Here is a 22,801-nt window from a genome sequence, read left to right as displayed (position 1 = left end):
CCATTTATGGACTTGGCCACCATGAATTTATCCAGTCCCCTTTTAAACATTGTTATAGTCCTAGCCTTCACAACCTCCTCAGGTAAGGAGTTCCACAAGTTGACTGTGCGCTGCGTGAAGAAGAACTTCCTTTTATTTGTTTTAAACCTGCTGCCTATTAATTTCATTTGGTGACCCCTAGTTCTTGTATTATGGGAATAAGTAAATAACTTTTCCTTATCCACTTTCTCAACATCACTCATGATTTTATATACCTCTATCATGTCCCCCCATAGTCTTCTCTTTTCCAAACTGAAGAGTCCTAGCCTCTTTAATCTTTCCTCATATGGGACCCTCTCTAAACCCTTAATCATTTTAGTTGCTCTTTTCTGAACCTTTTCTAGTGCTAGAATATCTTTTTTGAGGTGAGGAGACCACATCTGTACACAGTATTCGAGATGTGGGCGTACCATGGATTTATATAAGGGCAATAATATATTCTCAGTCTTATTCTCTATCCCCTTTTTAATGATTCCTAACATCCTGTTTGCTTTTTTGACCGCCTCTGCACACTGCGTGGACATCTTTAGAGAACGATCCACGATGACGCCAAGATCTTTTTCCTGACTCTTTGTAGCTAAATTAGCCCCCATCATGTTGTATGTATAGTTGGGGTTGATTTCCTTTGTTTTCTTTCTCAGCAATTCCTGGGGGGAGAGGGAGGTGAAAGGGCTTGAGGGTATCCCACAGGAAGGAATTCCCAAGTGCGCCTTCCTGGGCGCTCAAAGGGGTTCTGCACTTGGGTGGTGGCAGCATCTACTCATCCAAGGTCAGAGAAAAGCTGTAACCTTGGGAGTTTAATACAAGCTTGAAGTGGCCAGTATTAATTTTTAGAATCCTTGCGGGCCCCCACCTTCTGCACTCAGAAGTGCCAGAGTGGGGAATCAGCCTTGACAGGGGCAATGCCTAACTTGTTTGTATCAGTGTATAAAAGAGGGGTCACAGAGGGGGTGTCTTTGTCCAGCCGAGGGGGAGCGGAGAGTCCTGCCGCTCACTGAGCCGAGTCCATTGTCACAGGCATATATGTCTTAATATCCCCATAGAGTCTACCGGGTGCTACTCCTGTGCTTCAGTGACGATAAACCTGGCTGGGCACCTTTGCTACTGAACGGAGTCGGTGGTTTTCTTGGGCAGTTCGATCAAGGTCTGCTACATCCGCGATCTGCACAGCGCTGGTGCAGCACACAGAGAGCACACACACAGAGCCAACAACTGACAGCAACCTGAACCTGGGTCTCCCAAAACACAGGTGCCCTAACAACCTGGCTATTCTGGTGTCTACTCCCCTACCCCCCATGCCATCCTGGACCTGAGAGACATTCATACAAAAAGTTTTGGTTTCAAAGAATCAGCATTTTCCCACAAAAATCTTTCACCAAAAAATTCCCAACCAGCTCCAATCTTGAACACACTCTACAATAAAAAGGAAAAGGGTTTTGCCCTGGGCTAACTATCAGCATCAGTGCAGAGGAAGCTACTGCTGAATACTGTGCCTGGAGAGCAAACCTACCAGCTCTGTGCCCCTGTTCTTCCTTCAGACACTGGTTAGAGCAGTGGTTCTCAAACTTTTGTACTGGAGACCCCTTTCAAATAGCAAGCCTCTGAGTGCGACCCCCCTTATAAATTAAAAACACTTCTTTATATATTGAACACCATTATAAATGCTGGAGGCAAAGCAGGGTTTGGGGTGGAGGCTGACAGCTCGCAACCCCCCCATGTAATAACCTCGCAACCCCCTGAGGGGTCCCGACCCCCAGTTTGAGAACCCCTGGGTTAGAGAGAGAGAACAGTATCTGCCTGCAGTGGATGTTAATTGATGCAGAATGTTTCTCTAAACAGAAGAAGCAGCTGACCTGTAACCATTATTGTTGTGTTACTGATATTTACATGGCCGTGATTTGTAAACCTGTTAAAACTTCCTAAATAAATAAATAGTTATAAAAAATACATCTACTGCAATTCCTCTTGGCAGTCTCTACTGCCATCCACTGATGCGACATTGATGACAAAAAGAGACTGAATTGGCTTCATTAAGTTGCACAGACCTACCAACCAGGCCCAAATGTGGGATGCAATTTGTGACAGACACACCAGATGAGGGAGACAAAAAAATTACTCCTGCAGGAAATGTAACAAGCAGGAGGAATCCTTCGCTTGGTGTAAATAACTCTCTAGAATCTCTGGCTCAATGAGTGCATTGCTGGGGTCAGTCAATTTTACCAATAAAAAACAAAGGGATGCTAATTTGTATAGCATGCAGGTAACTCTGGGACTAAAAGGGATGCTGGCCCTCAAAAGGAGAAGCAGTTGAGAAGTCTGGATCCAGTTACTCTTTTTCTAGTTACAGCTTGTAAGGTTATAAAAATAATTGAAGGAATATACTGTCAGGTCAAATATGGCTCAAAATTTGAGATAAAAAAGAATGTAAAACCTAAGTTAAATATTTTCATGGGAGAAAATGGAGTGTGTGTGTGCGCACGTGCGTGTGTACACACAAACATTCCACTGCAGGTTAAGCTCAAAATTCCAGCAAAGTGCTCAAATTGATTTGAACAAACAAAAGGAGCTTGGCTGTTTTCATTCTCCAAAGGGAGAAATGCTGTTTGTTTATTTGTGCGTTACGGGTGAAAGGTAAAGTGTATTATTACTAAAACTGGAAGAATTTTAATAATCCAGTGTTATTTGTAACTAGGACTTTACAAATCCACCAGCCTGTGGAGCACTGAACACCTCCCCTAGCAACCCAGCATTGTCAGCTTTGTGTAACCAAGAAATTGTATTTCTAGCCCGTATGATTGCAAAGGTAACTTCCCAAATGCAAAGTGAATGTAAACCAATGCAGTGCTGTCTTCCTGACTCTGCAAACACATCTCCTGAAATAGAAAGATGCAAAATGCCAATCACCCAAATCATGGGTCCAAGTCAGCTTGACAACACCTAGCTCTGCTTAACCTTAATATCAAATGCTCAGAGTGACACCTCCCAGCAGATTCAGTGCCTAAGCAAGATCAGTGTCTAGATCAGGGGTCGGCAACCTTTCAGAAGTGGTGTGCCGAATCTTTATTTATTCACTCTAATTTAAGGTTTTGCGTGCCAGTACTACATTTTAACGTTTTTAGGTCTCTTTCTATAAGTCTATAATATATAACTAAACTATTGTTGTATGTAAAGTAAATAAGGTTTTTAAAATGTTTAAGAAGCTTCATTTAAAATTAAATTAAAATGCAGAGACCCCCGGACCAGTGGCCAGGACCCAGGCAGTGTGAGTGCCACTGAAAATCAGCTCACGTGCCGCCTTTGGCACGCGTGCCATAGGTTACCTACCCCTGGTCTAGATGAAAAGCAGGTAGTAGTATCTGACCCCAGGCAAGACAGAAGTGGTGCAAGTGGAAAGAGAACTAACCAAGAGCATATCCTTCTCCATAGAGAGGCTTTGCCACTGCTGCTGGATTCCCAAGCAGTAACAGCTGCTGGAAACCCATTCTTCCATTTCTGTCTGGCCAGAGGCCATGCACGTTAGCCAGAGAGATCCACAATGTCATGATTTACAGGCTAATTTAGTGCAGTGCAACAGGGTTGGGATGAAGGCATCAGTCCCAAGACTGCTCCACTGACTCAGAATATGGCAGCCCATCCAGTAGCTAAGCAACACAGGACAGCATGAGCACATCACACTCCCACTCCCGACACTGCACTGACCCTCCAGTGTGGATCCAAGGTTCTGTTTCTGAGATTCATGGTCCAAAATGGGTTGGGTCCAGGCTACTCTGACCTTCTGCCATCAAGGACAATGGAGTTTTTAACAACCAGGGTGAAACTTAGACGAGCAGGAGACAGCTGTTTCTCAGTGACTGGCTCATGGCCTTGAAATTGGAGTAGCCACAAAACCCACCATCTTCCGGATAAAATGCAAAACTCAGAACGTTACCACAACACACACTACTGATAATAATAAATTAAAGAAACCAATTTACTTCATAGCCTTCCTCTGTATTCTGGGAGAGAGAGAGACACCAAAAAATCAACACCAAGTAGGCGACATGGGGGACCCATGTAATTCCGAAAGGTCTTGTCTATGTGGGGAGTTATTCCTGAGAAACTCCATGGGGGGCTGCTCTGCTGAATTTAATTAATTCACACCCTACCTTATTCCAGATTAACTTTCAGATGTAGACAAGCCCTAAGAAAGGCAACTATCATGAGGGTGCGCAGAATATGAATATCTAAAGAAGCTACATTAGATACACTAGCCAGTTCATAGGCTTGCAGGTGTAAATATAAATGCTGGGTCAAGATTTTCAAAAGTGACAGCAATTTTTGTTTCCTGACATGAGACACCATAGAGGGGTCTGATTTTCAGAAAGTACTGAGCATCCCCCTTTGAAGGTGTCTCAAGATAGGTCCCCAAAAACTGAGGCATCCAAACTCAAGGCACTTCTGAAAATCCTGACCTTCGTTATTAATTCTGGGAACACAGGAAAGTTCGGTTTAATGTTACTTACGTTTTAAAAATAACGATCGATCAACTGTAGATGTTGTTTTCAGCAACGCGCCAGGTTCCTTCTTTGAAGTGGCATTGAGGCTGCTGAAAATGTCTAAGGCACAAATGAAAAGAAGCTGTTTAGAAAACGTTCTTCTTGGGAAGACATATCTGCTGCTTATAAGGGGAGTTTGCAGGGAAAAGTGCTTTAAATTCTAACAGCAATCTGGGCTAAGCAAAATTTCACATTCCCTTTTTCCAAGTTGATTGGCTGACAATTACTATAAATTATCTTTACTAGTGGAAGGGGAGTTTATTTTGTACAAAATTCTACTTCCCACCCTAAGTCCATTTGCTAGCATGGATATGCATAACACACAACAGAGCCAGTCAGAGAGTCTGGGATGCAACACACTCCACTAATCATGCTACAGGACTGAATCTCTGGTTTCTAAGCATCCAGGGGAAAAAACACAGCAGAGAGCGTATTCTCCCTATACAGATGATTGTGAAATGGAACGTAGCCAGACAGTTGATGATTCATGCAAAGGTGCTGTGATCCCAAAGGCGGTTACAGGGTACTATCACTCATTCCCTTCATTACATCACCAATAAACTTCCAGGATTCCCCACTGCTCCTGAAGCCATCCTGTTGTATCATGCCATACTTGACTCAATGTTGTCTAGTGCATCTTTCACAACGGGGTCAACTCAGGGATAACGGGGCGGCCTGTGATATACCAGAGGTCAGACTAGATATCTAATGGTGCCTTCTGGCCTCGTAACCTATGACTCTATAAACAGTTGGGGTTTCCATATGGCTGGGGTGAGAAGGTTGTTTTTCTTCATGGCCCTATATTCCACCAGGGGTGCCCTGTCCTTAAAAATGCATATCAGCCACATGTAACAAAATAAGCTAGCTCAAAAAGTGTTCTAGTTCAGAATGCGTTCAACACTCTGGGGAGAATATCTGTTATTATAGCACTGCTATTTAACGGGATTACAGAGTATAACCTTGTTTTACACACTGGGCTAGCCACAGTGTGATTAGGAGTGAGATAGTGCAGCTATGGGAGCTGGGCCTCCTACGTTCAAATTAGGCAGCCCTTCTTAGGAGGCTTTAAACTAGGTAGGTTATTATTTAGATCTGAAGCTCTTTGGGGCAGGGACTGTCTTTTTGATCTGTGTTTGTACAGCACCTAGCACAGTGGGTCCTGGTCCATGACGGGCTCACCAGCTTTACTGCAATACACGTAATAAATAACGCCATGAATAATAATAATAATAATAATAAAGGGGGAGACTGGGAGCTCTTTCAGTTAACTCAGTAATGGGGCACTTCTAACAGAGTATGGCAGAAGACAGAGTTGATCGAAAACAAAAGCAGAAGACAACGCTCAGTGTATTGGCATAGCCATCCATTTGGAACATGGAAAACAGGCATGAGAAATGTTGCTAAGCTATGGCCATTGGAGCTGCGTAGGAGGAGTCTCCCAGCAGGCATGTCAATACCGACAGGTAGACATTATGTAGAAAAAAACAAAGGGAAGAAGGGGCGTGTATTTATCACTAGAATAGCTAAAGTACTTATAAGGCCAGAAAGCTCTAAACTGCTGTCACAGAGAGTGTCGTGGTGATAAAAACAAAGGAGAGATGCGCATGAGCAACTGCTCTAGGCTAGTAAGGCTATAGGAGAGACATTTCTCAAGTTACTCTTGCCTTCCCTAACACAGCTGCATATGCATTTAAGGCATTCCTAAATAATATAGGAGACAACATGCAGATGAAATTTAGTGTATATGTGATGGCTGGCACATGTGATGGCTATAGCGCTAAAGAGCCAAGGCTCCGTAGCTGGGGGCTGTAACAACTCATATTCTCTGTGGATTGGCACAGAGGGAGACCTGCATACACATTCACCAATAGGTTACAGTGAGATGCAAAGGAATTCTGGGAATAATCTGAACTAATGGAACATCTTACTGGGTTCTACATTACTAGTCACAACTCAGGAGAAACATGTTGGGGATTGGTCCTGCGTTGGAGTTGGTCCTGCTTTGAGCAGGGGGTTGGACTAGGTGACCTCCTGAGGTCCCTTCCAACCCTGATATTCTATGATCCTATGAACCGCCGAAGGGACTGATTCAGGAGGAAAGATTAGAAAAGCTACATATGGCTAGCTTGGAGGAGGAGATGTCTGCCCTACAATCAGAAGTGTGACTGCAGCATGAGTAAACACTCCGGAGCTGGCTGGATCGAACGAGCTTGCCCAACAATTGCAGGGAAGCTGCAGCAGCATGGCTGTACAAGCCCACCCGGGACCCTGGGTATGTAGTCAAGTAGCTAGCCCATGCTGCCCCGTCTTCAGGGCTATTGTTATTCGAGCTGGCTAGCTCAAAGCTAGCTTGGGTATGTCTACACATGCTGCAGTCACATCTCTGACTGCAGGGTAGACAGACCCTATGAGGCAATTAAAGGGAGGACACAAGACTACAAATACGTGAAGGATGCCAGCCCCAAAGACAGACAGGAAATAGTTAGGGCCCTACAAGAGCAATGAGACAAAATGTAACAGGGAAATTTAGGTTGACTATCAAGGAAAACTCCCTGATGGCGAGATTGTGGAACAGTCTCCCCAAGGTGACAGTGTAAATTCCATTGCTACTGAAGGACCAGTGGTTTTCACAGGCCTTTCCCAGCAGTAAGTTCTGTGAGCTGGCTCTCGTTCCAAAGGGCTGTCACTCAGCACCCTTTCCTCTCTCTGAAGGCACTGGGACTCCCTATTTTCAGTAGTTTGTAGCTAGACAGAGGCCAAAGCTAGAACCATTTATCCTGGTGGCTTTTGGGAAATGGAACCTGCATCTTAATCCACCTTGGTTTACGTTTGGCCAAAAAGAGCAACAGAAAAGTCAAGACCAATGAGGTTTTGCAGAACTGCCAGCAACAGGCAGACACATATCATAGAATCATAGACTTTAAGGTCAGAAGGGACCATTATGATCGTCTAGTCTGACCGCCTGCACAATGCAGGCCACAGAATCTCACCCACCCACTCCTGTAACAAACCTGTGTCTGAGCCATTGAAGTCCTCAAATCATGGTTTAAAGACTTCAAGGTGCAGAGAATCTTCCAGCAAGTGACCCGTGACCCACGCTGCAGAGGAAGGCAAAAAAACCCCAGGGCTTCTGCCAATCTGCCCTGGAGGAAAATTTCTTCCCGACCCCAAATATGGTGATCAGCTAAACCCTGAGCATGTGGGCAAGACTCACCAGCCAGACACCCAGGAAAGAATTCTCTGTAGTAACTCAGATCCCACCCCATCTAACATCCCATCACAAGCCATTGGGCATATTTACCGCTAGTAGTCAAAGACGAATTAATTGCTAAAATTAGGCTATCCCATTATACCATCCCCTCCATAAACTTATCAAGCTTAGTCTTGAAGCCAGATATGTCTTTTGCCCCCACTACTCCCCTTGGAAGACTGTTCCAGAACATCACTCCTCTGATGGTTAGAAACCTTCGTCTAATTTCAAGTCTAAACTTCCTGATAGCCAGTTTATATCCATTTGTTCTTGAGTCCACATTGGTACTGAGCTTAAATAATTCCTCTCCCTCCCTGGTACTTATTCCTCCGATATATTTATAGAGAGCAATCATATCTCCTCTCAGCCTTCTTTTGGTTAGGCTAAACAAGCCAAACTCTTTGAGTCTCCTTTCATAAGACAGGTTTTCCATTCCTCGGATCATCCTAGTAGCCCTTCTCTGAACCTGTTCCAGTTTGAATTCATCCTTCTTAAACATGGGAGACCAGAACTGCACACAGTATTCCAGATGAGGTCTCACCAGTGCCTTGTATAATGGATTTTCTATTTTGTTGCAGCCAGGCACCTCACATTTGGTTCTCTGTCTCCCTGCCCTGCCAGGACCTGCCTGCAGCTTCCTTTACCTCCAGTCTTTCCCACAAGTGGGAATTAATGCTCCTTGAATTGTTCCATGGAGACAGACAGCCCCGGGGGGGGGGGGGGGGGGGACAGTGTCATTGAACTAAAGCTGGAATCCAACTTTCACCCAGGAAGCCAGAAGAGGATGAGGGGAAAATCAGAAGCACTGACTGGTGAGCTGAGCTAGTCAACTTGGAAAATAGTACAGCAGTAAAGACCTAGGGAGCCAGTTTGAGGAGCTGCTGAAGCTGGTTATGAGCTCCCCCATTTCCTGGCACAAATGCAGAGGAAAAAAGTTTCTGAGTCTGACCAAATGGGCAACATGATGGAAGCCTGAGAAGTGGAGCTAGGATACGTAGAGAGCATAAAGAAGAAAAATCCATACTCAAAAATAATCACCGTTGAAAACAGTAAATGAATCTCATGTCAATTAGTATTTTTAACTATGAGCCATAATTGCATGTTTATATAAGGGTGGGAGATACAAGAGATTAATGTTGCTGTGGAATTTAGTCCCATTGTGCCACAGAGTATACAAGGCCATGATCATAAAACACATGCTCTAGGGGCAGAGATAAGGTTGCACATTCAGCCTTAAATTAGGTCAATCCTGACTTTTCATGTCTTTACTGTGCAAACGTAGCATTATATGAATATAGGTTATTTTAAATTTAAATTTCTTAGGTCTTCAAGAAGTAAAAAAATGGGGTAGGGAAAAGAAAAATCCTCAGGAGAAAGCACTTCAAACTCCAGAGCTTCAAAGTCCTGCTATCTTGCCAAAAATTACAAACTGCACATGTGAATTTCATAAAGTGGAACTGTTTGCGGACACTACCTAACCTCTGCAATACTTGATCAAAACCACCAGTTGACCAAAGTCAACTGTGTACTGACAAAAGTATAACTCTTAATTTTTATTTGGCTACATGATATGAATATATATATATCAGAGCTTACAATTTTACACCTTCTTAACATCTTAATCACCATTAAACTAGTTGGCATTTACTAAATTTATACCGGAATTAAGGTAATCATCATTCAGCTAACTCAGTTTCTTGGGAAATGACCCAACAGAACAGACACCCCAATACACCATGTCCTTATAAAGCTCAATATATACTGCAACTTCTATATACACCAAAACACTTTACACATTAACTTCAATTCCACTACTCACATTTTTAAAGTTAGGCATCGGCATCAATACATTGCAGAATTGGGGCCTATATACAGACAGCATTATGGAATTGTAGCAACCACGATTTAACTATCTTGAGGTTGAAAATCTAATCCAACTCAGTTTAGACTTCAACCTTTTGCTCCCGGGAAACTATATTTGAAACTGGATGTTTAGCCCACTAAACCCTCAGCCAGAGTCCAAAGATCCACCACTATTCTAAGTAGCTTCTCGCTATTTTCTTTTCTTTCTAAAAGTCAACTTCTCTCTTTCAGAAATATTTGTACCAAATATCCAATCCCTTCTATTCCTTCTCTCTGAGTGTATTCCAATTTACATATTCCCTAAGAAGGGAATATGTACTCCCTCTCATCTATGCCATGCTCTTTGCTTCTCCACATGGCAGGGCACATATAAACAGTTTGGAAATAGATTTATCTTTTCTAATAGTTCTAATTTCTTAGTATTTATTTTCAAATACCCAAAAGCATGCTAGGCACATGACAGAAATAAGAAGACAAACCGTCTCTGCCCCAAAGAGTTCACAATCCCATTTTACAGATGGGTAAACACTGATGTCAAGGGACTTGCTTAAGGTTGCATACCAAATAAATGTCACACTCAGGACTAGAAGCCAGGTCTTTTGGTTGGCTTCCTGGCCCACGCCCAATTCACTGTACTCCAGGTGTGCCCTCCAAAATTATTATTTGTACTGAAGTAACTCCAAGGAACAATCGAAGACCAGAGCTCCACTGTACAGACACTGAGCAACAGTAATGCATGTTCAGATTGTACTGACTACATGGCAATGGTGTAGAGGTAAAAGGCAAAGTGGGTAAAGCTAACCTAAGCTAAACTCCTTACTCGCCAAATGAGAAGCGGGTAAAAGTTTACCTGCATTTACCCTTGGCTACACTACTGCTATATGGTGCCTGTCTGCCTGCGAGCACTACTGAGTGCCAATAGTGAACAAAGAATAAGCAGACAGCATGAGGCTGCAAAATCGAAAGGGTTAAAAACACGGCACGGCCAATGGTACCTTCTTTCAGACGAGCTTCTAAAGGTTTCTGCAGAACGGACTGAATAGCTCCTGCGAAGCCCCTGTAATGGTTCATAACATGCTCAAACGACATAGGCACTGGGTGCCACTGTTCCGCCGGAGCCCTCTGCTCCTGTATTTCTTTTTCTGATGCTGTGTAGTCCTGCGGACACAGAATCAAATCCTAGAGTCAGGCAATACCTTTTGGCCATTTCTTCCCTCTCCAAACCCCCACCCGGGCTCAAAAGCGGAGGTGGAGCCACAAATCTGCACTCTCTTTCTCCAGCAAGCAGGGATATATCAAAAACAATCAGTAAAACCTACTGTCCATAATAACCCAGCCCTTTAATTCTCCCCATGTTTGGGCTGCTTAATGCAATGGCAATAGCCCACGTGTTGGTGCAGCCAGCCTGCATCCCAGTGTAAGGAGTGAGCTGGGTACTACTGCAATCTTGGGGGAAATGTTGAATTACGAAGGGAATCTGGCCTGCCTATAGCCTTGTTAGGGTTCAGTGCAGAAAATACAAGGGCAGGCTCTGAATTTCCTACCCCTGCAGCGTGCACAGGCCAGACTGCCAAGAGCTCAGCTCCTATTCAGGTGCCTAAAGTGAAGTGGCCAGAGTTTCAATAGCGCTCCACGCCCAGCAGCTCCCACTGGTCTCATTTGGGGTGGGTGGAGGTGGACTCTCTGCTATTCTCAATGGAAGTTGTTGGGTACTGAGCACTTCTGAAAATCTGCCCCACAGCTCTTACTGCAGAGTGGTACAGTAAATCCCTGCCATAAAAAATAGGTTGTGAGGCTTTGGGAGGAGCAAACACAGGGCTTCCCAAGCAACTGACATCGAAGGATCAAGTGTCCTCCTGCATTTGTGTCATAATTTTGCAGGTCTTTATGCCGTTGTATGAAGAGGATCACGGAGAGAGATACGGGTAGCATCTACCAGTAGGTGATAGTGTAGGCCCCGCCTTCCAGAAAATGATGCTTGTCATCTGTGAGACCCTAGGAACTTCTGTGGTGTAAGTGAAGAGAACAATTGACAACACTCAGCTCTCAGAGGTTTCTTAACAGGTATCCCTTTCCTCACATGTTCAGCTGGGCATGCTCTGCACAGGGAGGGGGCTGGAGGTGCTGACCTTGTAAAAAGGTACAGGGATATAGGACAAATGGGTATAATTTAGCCCCTCTCTTTTACTTAATGGTAAAGATCCAGGTGATCTAAACCAGCGTTTCTCAAATGCCGCCCCAGGGTCTTTTCTTCCGGCCACAGCCTCCTGGGTGGTGATTGCGGGGGGTGGGGGGTGGGGATGAAAGCAGTGGGGCTCTGGCTTCCAGCTTCAGCCCTTGGGTGGCAGGTGACAGCCCTCCAGTCGTAGGGCTTCGGGCTCCAGCCATAGGCTCAATCCCCCGGCCCCACCATTCTGCCCATCACCCCTGGCCCCCGCTGCCTCCACCAGCCCTGGGCTTTGGCTGCGCTCCCAGCCGTGGGACCCCAGGATCCAGCCATTGGGCTTCGGGCTCTGACCCCAGGCTCAAACCCCGCCCCCCATTACTGCTGGCCTCTGCTGTGTCCTCCAGCCCTAGGCTTTGGGTGTTGGTCCTGGGCTCACCACCCTCCCCATTGCCACTGGCCCCCCGCTGCCTCCCTACCCACCTCCCCATCCAGGGCTTAATTTGTCCCCCAGCTTGCCAGGGCTGAGTAAGTCTGCTGTGAAAGGTGATATTTATATGTTCGTTAATATCGCTTTTCACTGCCTCCCAGCTAGCTAGCAAGTCTAAAAAAAAAACCAACCAAAAATGCAAAAGAAACAACAACTACCACCACAAAAGACAAGAACATGCAAAGCACCTTATCTGTGTTTCTATTCAGTTTATGTCCAGTAAAGAATAGAGACAACTGTACATTGTTTTTATTATTGAGTTTGCAAAAAACCCCTACATAAATAAATTACAATGATTTGGACACGTATATGTGCAAATGTATTTGTTTTTCCTAAAGTTAATTAAGTATTTTAGGAAAAATTGTCAGAGTGGCCACCAGCAGGAGTTGGTGACCGAACTCTGAGGCCACCAAAAATTTTGTGGTGAGAACCCCTGCATTCTAAACCCAGTTTAAAGGTGGAATCGGGACTGTGTGGGTTACTAACGGGAAGAAGGGCAGGAGCTAGACTATTCACCAAAACAGAGAGGCAGTAATAAGGGGGAAAGAGAGGATAAGGCACTTTGTACATATGTATCTACAGAAGCAAATACAATAAGCCTCCAAAGTGGTTCACCATTAAATATCAGAGGCAGAAAGAGAGTACAATGCTACCTGTAATAACTGAATGGGATCACTTCGCAGCTGGATCTGCCTGACTCGGTCTGAGAAGCTCTCTATGATTTGAATTCGTTCTTGACATGACTCCGTCTGCTGATCATACATCATGAGGGCCCGTTGAGTCTTTTCATTTATGAATTTTTTTGTCAACCTTTCCTCTTCATCAAGTAGTAACCGGAGTTCGGTGAACTTCCCTGCCAGAGACGCTTTACTAGCCGAGGTGTGTGCCTACAGATAAAAACAGAATGGCAGACACATTCAGAGTATAAGTGTCTCCGATGTTTCTCTGTCAGACTTTAAAAGTTACATTCCCACAAAGTTTTACTGATCTGTAGCTTTCCTTTACAAAAATGGAATAGCCACAGTCCAGACAACCACACTTGTTTGGGGTTTTCCTGCTACTGTCCTGGGTGAAAAGACTCAGGGACAGATTCTGATACCCTTACTCTCATTGACAGCATCTTAACTTCAGTGGGACTACTCACACAGTAAGATACTACTCACACAGTAAGAAAGGGCATCAGAATCTAGCCCTTAGCTAGCAGTGTCTGGAGTGACATCAGGCAGACTCCAGAAGTCTGGCAGACGTGGGATCTGGATTTCTGTGTATGCTTGAAAGAGAATATTTTATGTCCCATTATCAAACAAGTTAGGTAAGTAGAATAGTTGGAATGAGGGCATCTTAATGTGAGGGACAGCCGGCGTCAATGTCCAAACCAATACGGAAAGGTCTCCGGATCGCACGGATAGCCATTTGCTGGGTACACTATGGAGATGCTTTCAGAGCATAAGCTCCTGGGACCATTTCTACCTGTATGTGCTGTACAGGGCTGAGTACGCTGACAGTTCTCCACACAGAATTAGTAATAGTTTCCTGTTTTTATTGGACGCAGATCCTCACATGATGTAAATCAGTGTAGCTCCATTAACTTCAACAGAGCTACATCAATTTACACCAGCTGAGGAGGTTTATCATTTGCTATGTGTAATTATTTCAGTACAGCTCTCCCAGATATGTATGTTCCACTCCCACTAACAGGTGGCTGATTGCAGAATTGAAACTAGGGGCAGGATTTCGGTTTCAGGCGAGCCCCCGCATCTGCTAGCACCAGGCGCAGGTGCCTACAGGAAATACACTGTTCTGCTGCGGAGCTGAAGCTGTGATGTCACTCTGAGGTGGGCAGCGGTTGGCTAATTCTCCCTAACAACAGACAATATGGGTCTATGGCTTAGTCTGCACTATGCCCAGTTTGCCAGCACAGCTATGTTCACTAGAAGTGTGAAAAAAATTACACACACTCCAAGCCAATGTAGCTATGCCAGCAAACACTCTGGGGTATGCAACTATCCCGACAGAAGAGTGCTTTTCTCAGCTTAGCTAATGTTGTTCTGGGAGGTGGCGTAGCTATACCATCAGAAGAACTCCTTCTCTTGGCTACGCTGCGTCTACGCTAGGGGGCTCTGCCAGCATTGCTATACTGGCCACGACTCTGTAGTGTAGACAAGCCCTCTGTATCAGTTTGACTGTGATTGCTATTTGACATTGAACATAAGAATGGTCCCACTGGGTTAGACCTAGGGTCCATCTAGCCCAGTAACCTGTCTTCCAACAGTGGCCAGTACCAGGTGCCCCAGAGGGAACAAACAGAACAGGTAATCATCAAGTGATCCATCCCCCGTCGCCCACTCCCAGCCTCTGGCAAACAGAGGCTAAGGACACCATCCCTGCCCATCCTGGCTGATAGCCATTGATGGACCTATCCTCCATGAATTTATCTAGTTCTTTTTTGAACCCTGTTATGGTCTTGGCCTTCACAACATCCTCTGGCAAGGAGTTCCACAGGTTGACTGTGCGTTGTGTGAAGAAAGACATTGGGCTTGTCTGCATGGGAAACGTTTACCAGTTATACCAGTACAGTTAAACAGGTATAACTCCCCATGTGGGCACTCTTATTCTAAAAGACTGGCTTTTTTCAGTTCAGCTTAAACCCCTCTGCGACACTCTGTACCCCAAAGCAACGCCCTGGCGCCCCCATATTTACCATGGTGATAGGATTATGATATGATTTGTACAAAGTATGCCTTGTGAGGTATCATTCTAAAAGTCTTGATCTGTTGAACATTAATATCCTGTTGGATTGTATGTGCTGTCATCGTATCTGCAGTTATAAATATTGACTATGTACCACTATTTCAAATGTGTTTGCTCCAGGGGTGACACCCCGCAGGTAGTTTACATCCAGTCTAGCCAGCACATTGTAAGTGGACTATTCAAGGTGATGGCCCATTAAGAAACCCACCCGGTGGGCCTTCCTGTGAACACTTCATCCAGTATATGGATAATGGCTGCTATGACTCATCGAAGCATGCAAGGGCATGTGACTAGATCATGTGATACTGGACTCCATCTTGTGCCTGCACTTTCCCACAAACTGGGCTGGGGGCTTTGTTTGGGACAATGACGTTCCCTCCACATGGCAGAAGCTATAAAAGAGGGGAAGGGACATCATCACGTGGCCTCTCTCCCCCCACAACTCAACACTTGGAAACACGACTAGCGGACAAAGACTTTGACTGGGAAGGGGGTCCCAGGCAGGAAAGGTGGATTCCAGCCTATGTATGAAAGATCTGCAAACTGTTTGTACTATCAGGGTGAGACACTGCTTGATTCAAATCCTGACTAATTAATAGAACTCAGATTGCGATTTTGTTTTATTTCGTAGGTAATCTACTTTGATCTGTACACTTACTACTTATAATCACTTAAAATCTCTCTTTCCATAGTTAATACATTTGTTTTACATTTTACCTAAAAATAGTGTGGTCTGACTGAATTGTATGAAAAATCTTAGCTCAATTAACAAAAAGCTTGTGCTGTGTTTCTTCCATATTGAGGGAGGGGCGGATGGGTTAATAAACTTACCCTGATCAGGCTTTTGACCAGGGCAAGACGGTACAGTTCTAGGGTCCTAGGCTGGGGGGAACTGGCTGAAGCCTCTCTATTGTTGGTTCATGAATGACTGGCATGAGTTCATGAGTGACTCGGGTCTGTCCCTGCCCATGAATGTTTGTGCGAGTGCAAGACCTGGAGGGGTCTGCAGCTTGTCACAGCGTCACAGTGTGGACGGGAACCCAGGCTGGCGAGACAAAGGGCTCAGCGGTACCCCAGTTCCAGGTTGCACCCCGGGAACATTATTATTATTTTATTTAACACCCATCACACGCTCCCAAAGTGACATAAACTAAACTGCTAATAGGCCCTCTTCTATGGTTGTCCACATAGATGGTTATACCGACATAACTACAGCAGTTTATAGTCACACCTTACCTTATACCCATATAATCTTCCCACACAGACAAGCCCTTTGCCAGTTAGCAAAATACTGGGAACAGAAAAGTTAATCATAACATTTACAACAGAAACTTCACAGCAAGTTTACTTTCGCTCTAGAAAACCATGCTTGTGATTGAGTAGCTGTCTAGGCTGCAGCTTGGGTGGCATCTGAAAGTTGCTACTCCCTGATTAATAAGCAAGTTTCCACTTTACCTTAAGGTCATTAACAACTTGTTCTATATGTCTTATATTGCCAACTTCCTGTTTCTTTTTCAAGTCTAGCTCCTTCAAGAACGTTGTCATGAATTCCTGTTCATGTAAAACAAAATACATACTTGGTCATAAACAATGGTTACAAACATTGTAATTATCCATTTTACTTTCTACAGCAGAAGAATATAGTCAGAAACTGCCCAGATCACGTATTTATACAAGGTAAATATCGATACTTGTTAACTAGATCACATATTTGAACATTTAAGCAGCCCATCTGTGCTAGCTCTTGCACAGTTCAAAGACATGTACAAGGTGATATCACTTCTGCAAGACATAGGAAAACTTACTGGGAAAGCCTGTTTTTTCACCCTGAAATCTCTATTGTTGCTCAGACAGAAATAATACCACCTGCATATGTGTTTAGCAGTTAAAGGATCCCAGCTGAGCATTTTCATTTGGAAAATCACCCAGGGATCTATTACCTTGCCTGGATTCAAAATCCAGTGAATATGTGTGACACTTTTCAGTGGCAATAGATGTTTTCTGCTCTAGGATGTAGCACAGAGGCTGTACTATAACCAAATTTTATGTAAAGATTAAGCAAATTTATTCTGGCAGATTTTCCTTTACATACCAGCCCTGTTCCTCAATAGGGTTGTTTATGACAGGCAGCTATGAGCATGCTATAAATAAGATGGTCACCGCTATTTAGAAAGGATGTAGAGAAACTGGAAAGGAGCCAGAGGCGAGTGACCAAGATAATCAGAGGTATGGAATGCAGCTATGTGAGCAAAGGCTGAAGGAACTGAGTATGTTTAGTTTGGAAAAGAGGAGATTAAGGGGGGACATGACAGCAGTCTTCAAATGCTTGAAAGGCTGCCATATAAAAGATGGAGGAAAACTGTTCTCTCTTGCCACAGAGGAAGAGGCAGTGGGTTCAAACTACAGCACAGCAGATTTAGATTAAATCTCAGGAAAAACTTCCTAACTGTAAGAACAGTAGGACAATGGAACAAAGTGTCTAGGAAAGTCGTGGAAGCTCCTTCATGGAAGGTTTTCAAAAAGAGGGTGGAGCCATCTGTCTTGAATGGTTTAGACACATCAAATCCTGCATCTTGGCAGGAGGTTAACTAGATGACTCTTGCGGTCCCTTCTAACCCTATGATTCTAGGATTGCAAGACATAGCAATGGTGGAGTAACTTTAAAAAGGGTACATATTGATTTTTTTCCTAACATGGTTCAATATTTTAAAGTGTGTCTTTGTTTATTGGCTGAACTACATTTACTAATTCAGGTCAGATTTTGATATCCTTACACTGGTTAGTACTTTACTCTGTGAGTAGCCCTGGTGATTTCAGTGAGGCTATTTGCAGTTAAATACTGCTCCCCATGAGTAAGGGTCTGAGATCCGGACCTCAGAGATTAAGGTGGAGATTTTCCAAAGCAGCCGGCTCCCATTGGAAGTCAATGGGCATCAGTGCCCAGATTGTTAAAGCTATTTAGGTGTTGCTGCGCTTGCTCAGCGTTGAACAGCTATCTGATTTAGGAACCTAGATCTCATTTTCAAAAGGGAGTTAGGCACTTAGAAGTCTAAATTCCATCAATGACGGGATTTAGATTCCTAAATCAATTAGGTGTTGCGATGCTGAGCACAGCAACACCTAAATACCTTTTATAATCTGGGCCTGGGTGCCTATCTGCCCTTTTGTGGCTTGGAAAATCTCCCCATCAGCCTGTTTCCAGCATTCATATAGACCCCATTCCACATGGATTCCTACGGTAGTCGTGAGTAACTGTTTGTATGATGAAGCCCTTAGTTATTTTTTTACATATTAACAGCTTAAATTGTGATTTTAAACATAAGAGCCATACCATGTCCCAAGTAACCCTTTCACATTGTTAGTTCACTCTAATAATACAGCATGATAAGGGATTCAGAAACCTTTAACAAGCACAGTTAATAGTAAACATCGTGCCATTGAAAACTCCCAAAACTGTGCCCTTGAGCATTGGGAACTTCAATGGACTCTGAAAGGGACATGTTGCAGTTTTGGAGACATAACAGAGTTTTAACTTGTGATGTGAAAACACATACAGAAAGAAATGAGCTAGAGAGAGTGAAAAGAGGAACAGAATTAACCTAATATACATATAAAGTTACGGTTCACGGTGGGTGACAGTAACACAAATACGAATGTTTTGACATGCTTTGAATGAGAATTTCCTTTCTTTTTAGAGAATCAAAGTAAGGAACAGTTTTTCAATCCCTTGAATATTTTTCAGAGTTTGAAATTTTTTTCATCTCAAATAAGGATGAAAAGTCAAAATCTCAAAAATATTTGCGAGCACACACAAAATTCCGATTCAGGTAAATCAGAATGTTTCATTTAGAAAATTTCAAAACATTTTGACATTTTCTTTTTTAACCTAGTTAGCTTAATTATTTAAACAAAAAGTTGTTTCAAATCAGAAAAACGCAATTTTTCATTCAGAAAATGTCAAAATGTTTCAAAACTTAGTGTTTTTCAACATTTTTTCAAGTCGGGAGATTCATCAAACCCGAACCTGCTTCATGAACAGTTTTGGTTCCAACAAATTAGTATTTTTTGATGAAAAAAAAAAGTGATTAATTGAAAAAATTCCCAACCAGCTCTAATACAGAAGGGACCAGAACAGACTGTGCAAGCTGCTCCTTTCATTGCTCTGGACTTTTTGGCTGGTACCTTCAGGCAGGTCAGTTGTGAGAGGTTTGAAGCCTGAACACTGCCTCAGTTTGCACAAAAGGGTCATAATGCAGGTTTTTAAAGCTCCCAAAAGTATGTATTATCTGATGGCTGAAGACACTGCTGGGTTCTAGCGAGTTTAACTGGGTCAGACTGTGACAAGCTGGTCCATGCTGATCTCCTCCAGATTAGCCTACTGCGGTTGACCACCCAGGAAATTGATGCTTGTGCATACTTCCTCTGCCATGGTACACAACGAAGCTTGAGTCAAGATTGGCTGTTGTGCATAATCTTGTATGAATTGCCAATATCAAGTAAAAATTGTGTTCCTCTCTAGAATGCATGTCTATAACCGCCGCTCTGTTTAAAACAAACCAAATCCAATTGCCGTTTTATTGGAGTGAAAGAAAAAAACCACTTGGCTGTATCTGGTACAGGATGTCCCGCACTTCGTTGCTTCTGCAGGCTGAGCTCATTGCACACACAGTGATCCATTCATAGATGCTAACGCCAGAAGGGACCACTGGGATCATCTAGTCTGACCTCCTGTGTAACACAGGCCAGAGACCTGCCCCAAATAATTCCTAGAGCAGATCTTTTAGAAACACATCCAGTCTTGATTTAAAAATGGCCAGTCATGGAGAATCTACCACGACCCTGGGTAAATTGTTCCAATGGTTAATTATTCTCACTGTTAAAAAAAATCACACCTTATTTCCAGTCTGAATTTGTCTAGCTTCAGCTTCCAGCCATAAGACTGTTATAACTTTCTCTGCTAGACTGAAGAGTCCAGTTTCAAATATTTGTGATATAAGTGCTCCCCACACAGAGCTCCCTCTGAAATGGGTGCTTTTTAATGGCGGTGCTCAGTGCTCGGACAAAAGAAAAGAGGCACCATCAGATCTGCGTGTTCTATACACCTGCTGATTTCCTTGCATCCCTACATCCCCGCAAAACTAGGTTCCTAGGTGCTCTTCTCCCATCCCCCTCAAATGTCAATAGTTTCATTATTTCTTTCCTTTTGGTCTGGAAATCGGTCATTCAGGGTGTTGACATTTGAAACTGCATTGGAGGAAGGGCAGAGCTGAGACAGGGGCATGCCGTATTGTTATGCTGAAAGGTGTTAATCCTTTAGTTCTTTGATCTATAGACAATTACAGACCTGGATATAGTTGAGGGATATGCATTCCAGAGGCTTTGTGGGTTTCTTATTTCCTTGTTCTCATTTTCCCATTTTTATCAAAATCAATAGGCTTCTGCCCACTGGGGCATAGAATTTTCCCTGAAGTTTTGGAAGAGATCAGATGCAGTGTTCAAAAATTATTGTGTTATATGCAAACAGAGAAATGCTATGAAGTTGAGTGTAGACTTGCTTTGTTTGGCCAACATGGACACCACTGTCTCCTCTGACTAAGATTTTCAAAGCTGGTTGCCTAAAGTTAAACTCCTGGGTCCATATTTAGGTATCTATGCGGCCTGACTTGACACTACTGAAAGTCAAACAACTTACTTAGATAGCTAGGTATAGATTTAGCAGCCTAAACTTTAGGTACTCTTGGCCTCTGTGAGCAGAGGAAAAGAAGTCCCATTAGACCTCTGATTGGGGCACAGAAGGAGTAATCTGCCTTCAGAGCCAGGTGGATAAAAATTAACGATTTTTTTTTTAAATGTAAAAAATCTGATTTTTTTGATAAAATGCTTTTTGAAGAAAAAACCTATCTAAAGATAGTTTTAATTAAGGTACATTATAGCTCAAAGATATCTCATAATGGAATAGGGATTATAAATTCTAATTCTATAGTATGAGACAATATATTCATGTAATGTTTAAGAAAAGTTTTGTAAATGAGTTCCAATAGTTTATGGATTAGGGACACAATCTTATGAGGATCCAGAGGCTTCTGTATAGATTATTTAGGTTTATCTTTCTATCTACCCAATGGGACTCAGTGCTCAGCCTAGAAAATACCATTAGAGATGCTGAGTTTTGCAGATCTCAAACTGTGGATTTGTGTTGCCAGAGATAACATGCTTCTTAACAGCAAAAATGTTTTTAAATAAATAAATACATAATATATAGAGGTGAGAAATAACAGACCTCAACCCTATTGTCCCTCTGCAAATTTGTGTACAGAGAGTCAATCTCTTACCTCTCTCTAAAAGTGCAAAGTTTCAAAAAGTTGAATGAATAAAAGATTGGTGGGGATGGACTAGATCTGGACAAGGAGAAGAAGTCTGGAGATAAATGTGAGAAGGGAGGGACAGGCAGTAGAAACAGAAGTGAAACTGTTTGAGCAGCATATTCCAGAATGCACTTTTATGTAGAAATCCATGATTAGATCGAGTTTTCCTGACCAGTAATTCAGACCAGTCATCTTAACTTCTCTACCCGGAAAGATAATCGAGCAAATAATTAAGCTATCAATTTGCAAACATCTAGAAGATAATAAGGTGATAAGTGACAGTCAGCATGGATTTGTAAAAAAACAAATCATGTCAAACCAACCTGATAGCTTTCTTTGACAGGGTAACAAGCCTTGTGAATGGGGGGAAGTGGTAGACGTGGTATATCTGACTTTAGTAAAGCTTCTGATACTGTCTCGCAGGACCTTCTCATAAACAAACTAGGGAAATGCAACCTAAATGGAGCTACTATAAGGTGGGTGCATAACTCGTTGGAAAACCGTTCCCAGAAAGTAGTTATCAGTGGTTCACAGTCATGCTGGAAGGGCATAACAAGTGGGATCCCGCAGGGATCAGTTCTGGGTCCGGTTCTGTTCAATATCTTCATCAAAGATTTAGATAATGGCATAGAGAGTATACTTATAAAGTTTGTGGACGATACCAAGCTGGGAGGGGTTGCAAGTGCTTTGTAGGATAGGATTATAATTCAAAATGATCAGGACAAACTGGAGAAATGGTCTGAAGTAAACAGGATGAAATTCAATAAGGACAAATGCAAAGTACCACTTAGGAAAGAACAATCAAGTTGCACACATACTGGGAAATGACTGTCTAGGAAGAAGTACCGCTGAAAGGGATCTGGGCGTCATAGTGGACCACAAGCTAAATATGAGTCAACAATGTAGCACTGTTGCAAAAAAAGCAAACATCATTCTGGGATGTATTAGCAGGAGTGTTGTAAGCAAGACACGAGAAGTAATTCTTTCCCTCTACTCTGCGCTGATTAGGCCTCAACTGGAGTATTGTGTCCAGTTCTGGCGCCACATTTCAGGAAGGATGTGGACAAATTGGAGAGAATCCAGAGAAGAGCGACAAAAATATGATTAAAGAAACATGACTTATGAGGGAAGATTGAAAAAACTGGGATTGTTTAGTCTGGAAAAGAGAAGACTGAGGGGGGACATGATAACAGTTCTCAAGTACGTAAAAGGCTGTTACAAGGAGGAGGGAGAAAAATTGTTTTTCTTAACCTCTGAGGACAGGACAAGAAGCAATGGGCTTATATTGCAGCGAGGGAAGTTTAGGTTGGACCTTGGGAAAAATTTCCTGTCAGGGTGGTTAAG

At 43.2% G+C, this 22,801-nt stretch overlaps 1 protein-coding gene across 1 annotated transcript in view; it reads right to left on the bottom strand.

Moving 5' to 3' along the window:
* TRIM14 (tripartite motif containing 14) overlaps window positions 1-22,801 on the bottom strand; it is a 36,887-nt gene that overhangs the window by 3,482 nt on the left and 10,604 nt on the right. The window contains exons 2-5 of the mRNA XM_065406235.1: window positions 16,548-16,643; window positions 12,995-13,228; window positions 10,683-10,845; window positions 4,542-4,634 (exon numbers count right to left, since the gene is read on the bottom strand). Of these exons, the coding sequence (XP_065262307.1) occupies window positions 4,542-4,634; window positions 10,683-10,845; window positions 12,995-13,228; window positions 16,548-16,643 (586 nt within the window). The remainder of the gene's footprint in view (window positions 1-4,541; window positions 4,635-10,682; window positions 10,846-12,994; window positions 13,229-16,547; window positions 16,644-22,801) is intronic.

The sequence above is a fragment of the Emys orbicularis genome, chromosome 6 (genome assembly GCF_028017835.1).
Source record: "Emys orbicularis isolate rEmyOrb1 chromosome 6, rEmyOrb1.hap1, whole genome shotgun sequence".
Classification (NCBI taxonomy): Eukaryota; Metazoa; Chordata; order Testudines; family Emydidae; genus Emys; species Emys orbicularis.
The sequence above is the reverse complement of the archived record's forward strand: the minus strand, read 5'-3'. Positions and strand labels throughout refer to the sequence as shown.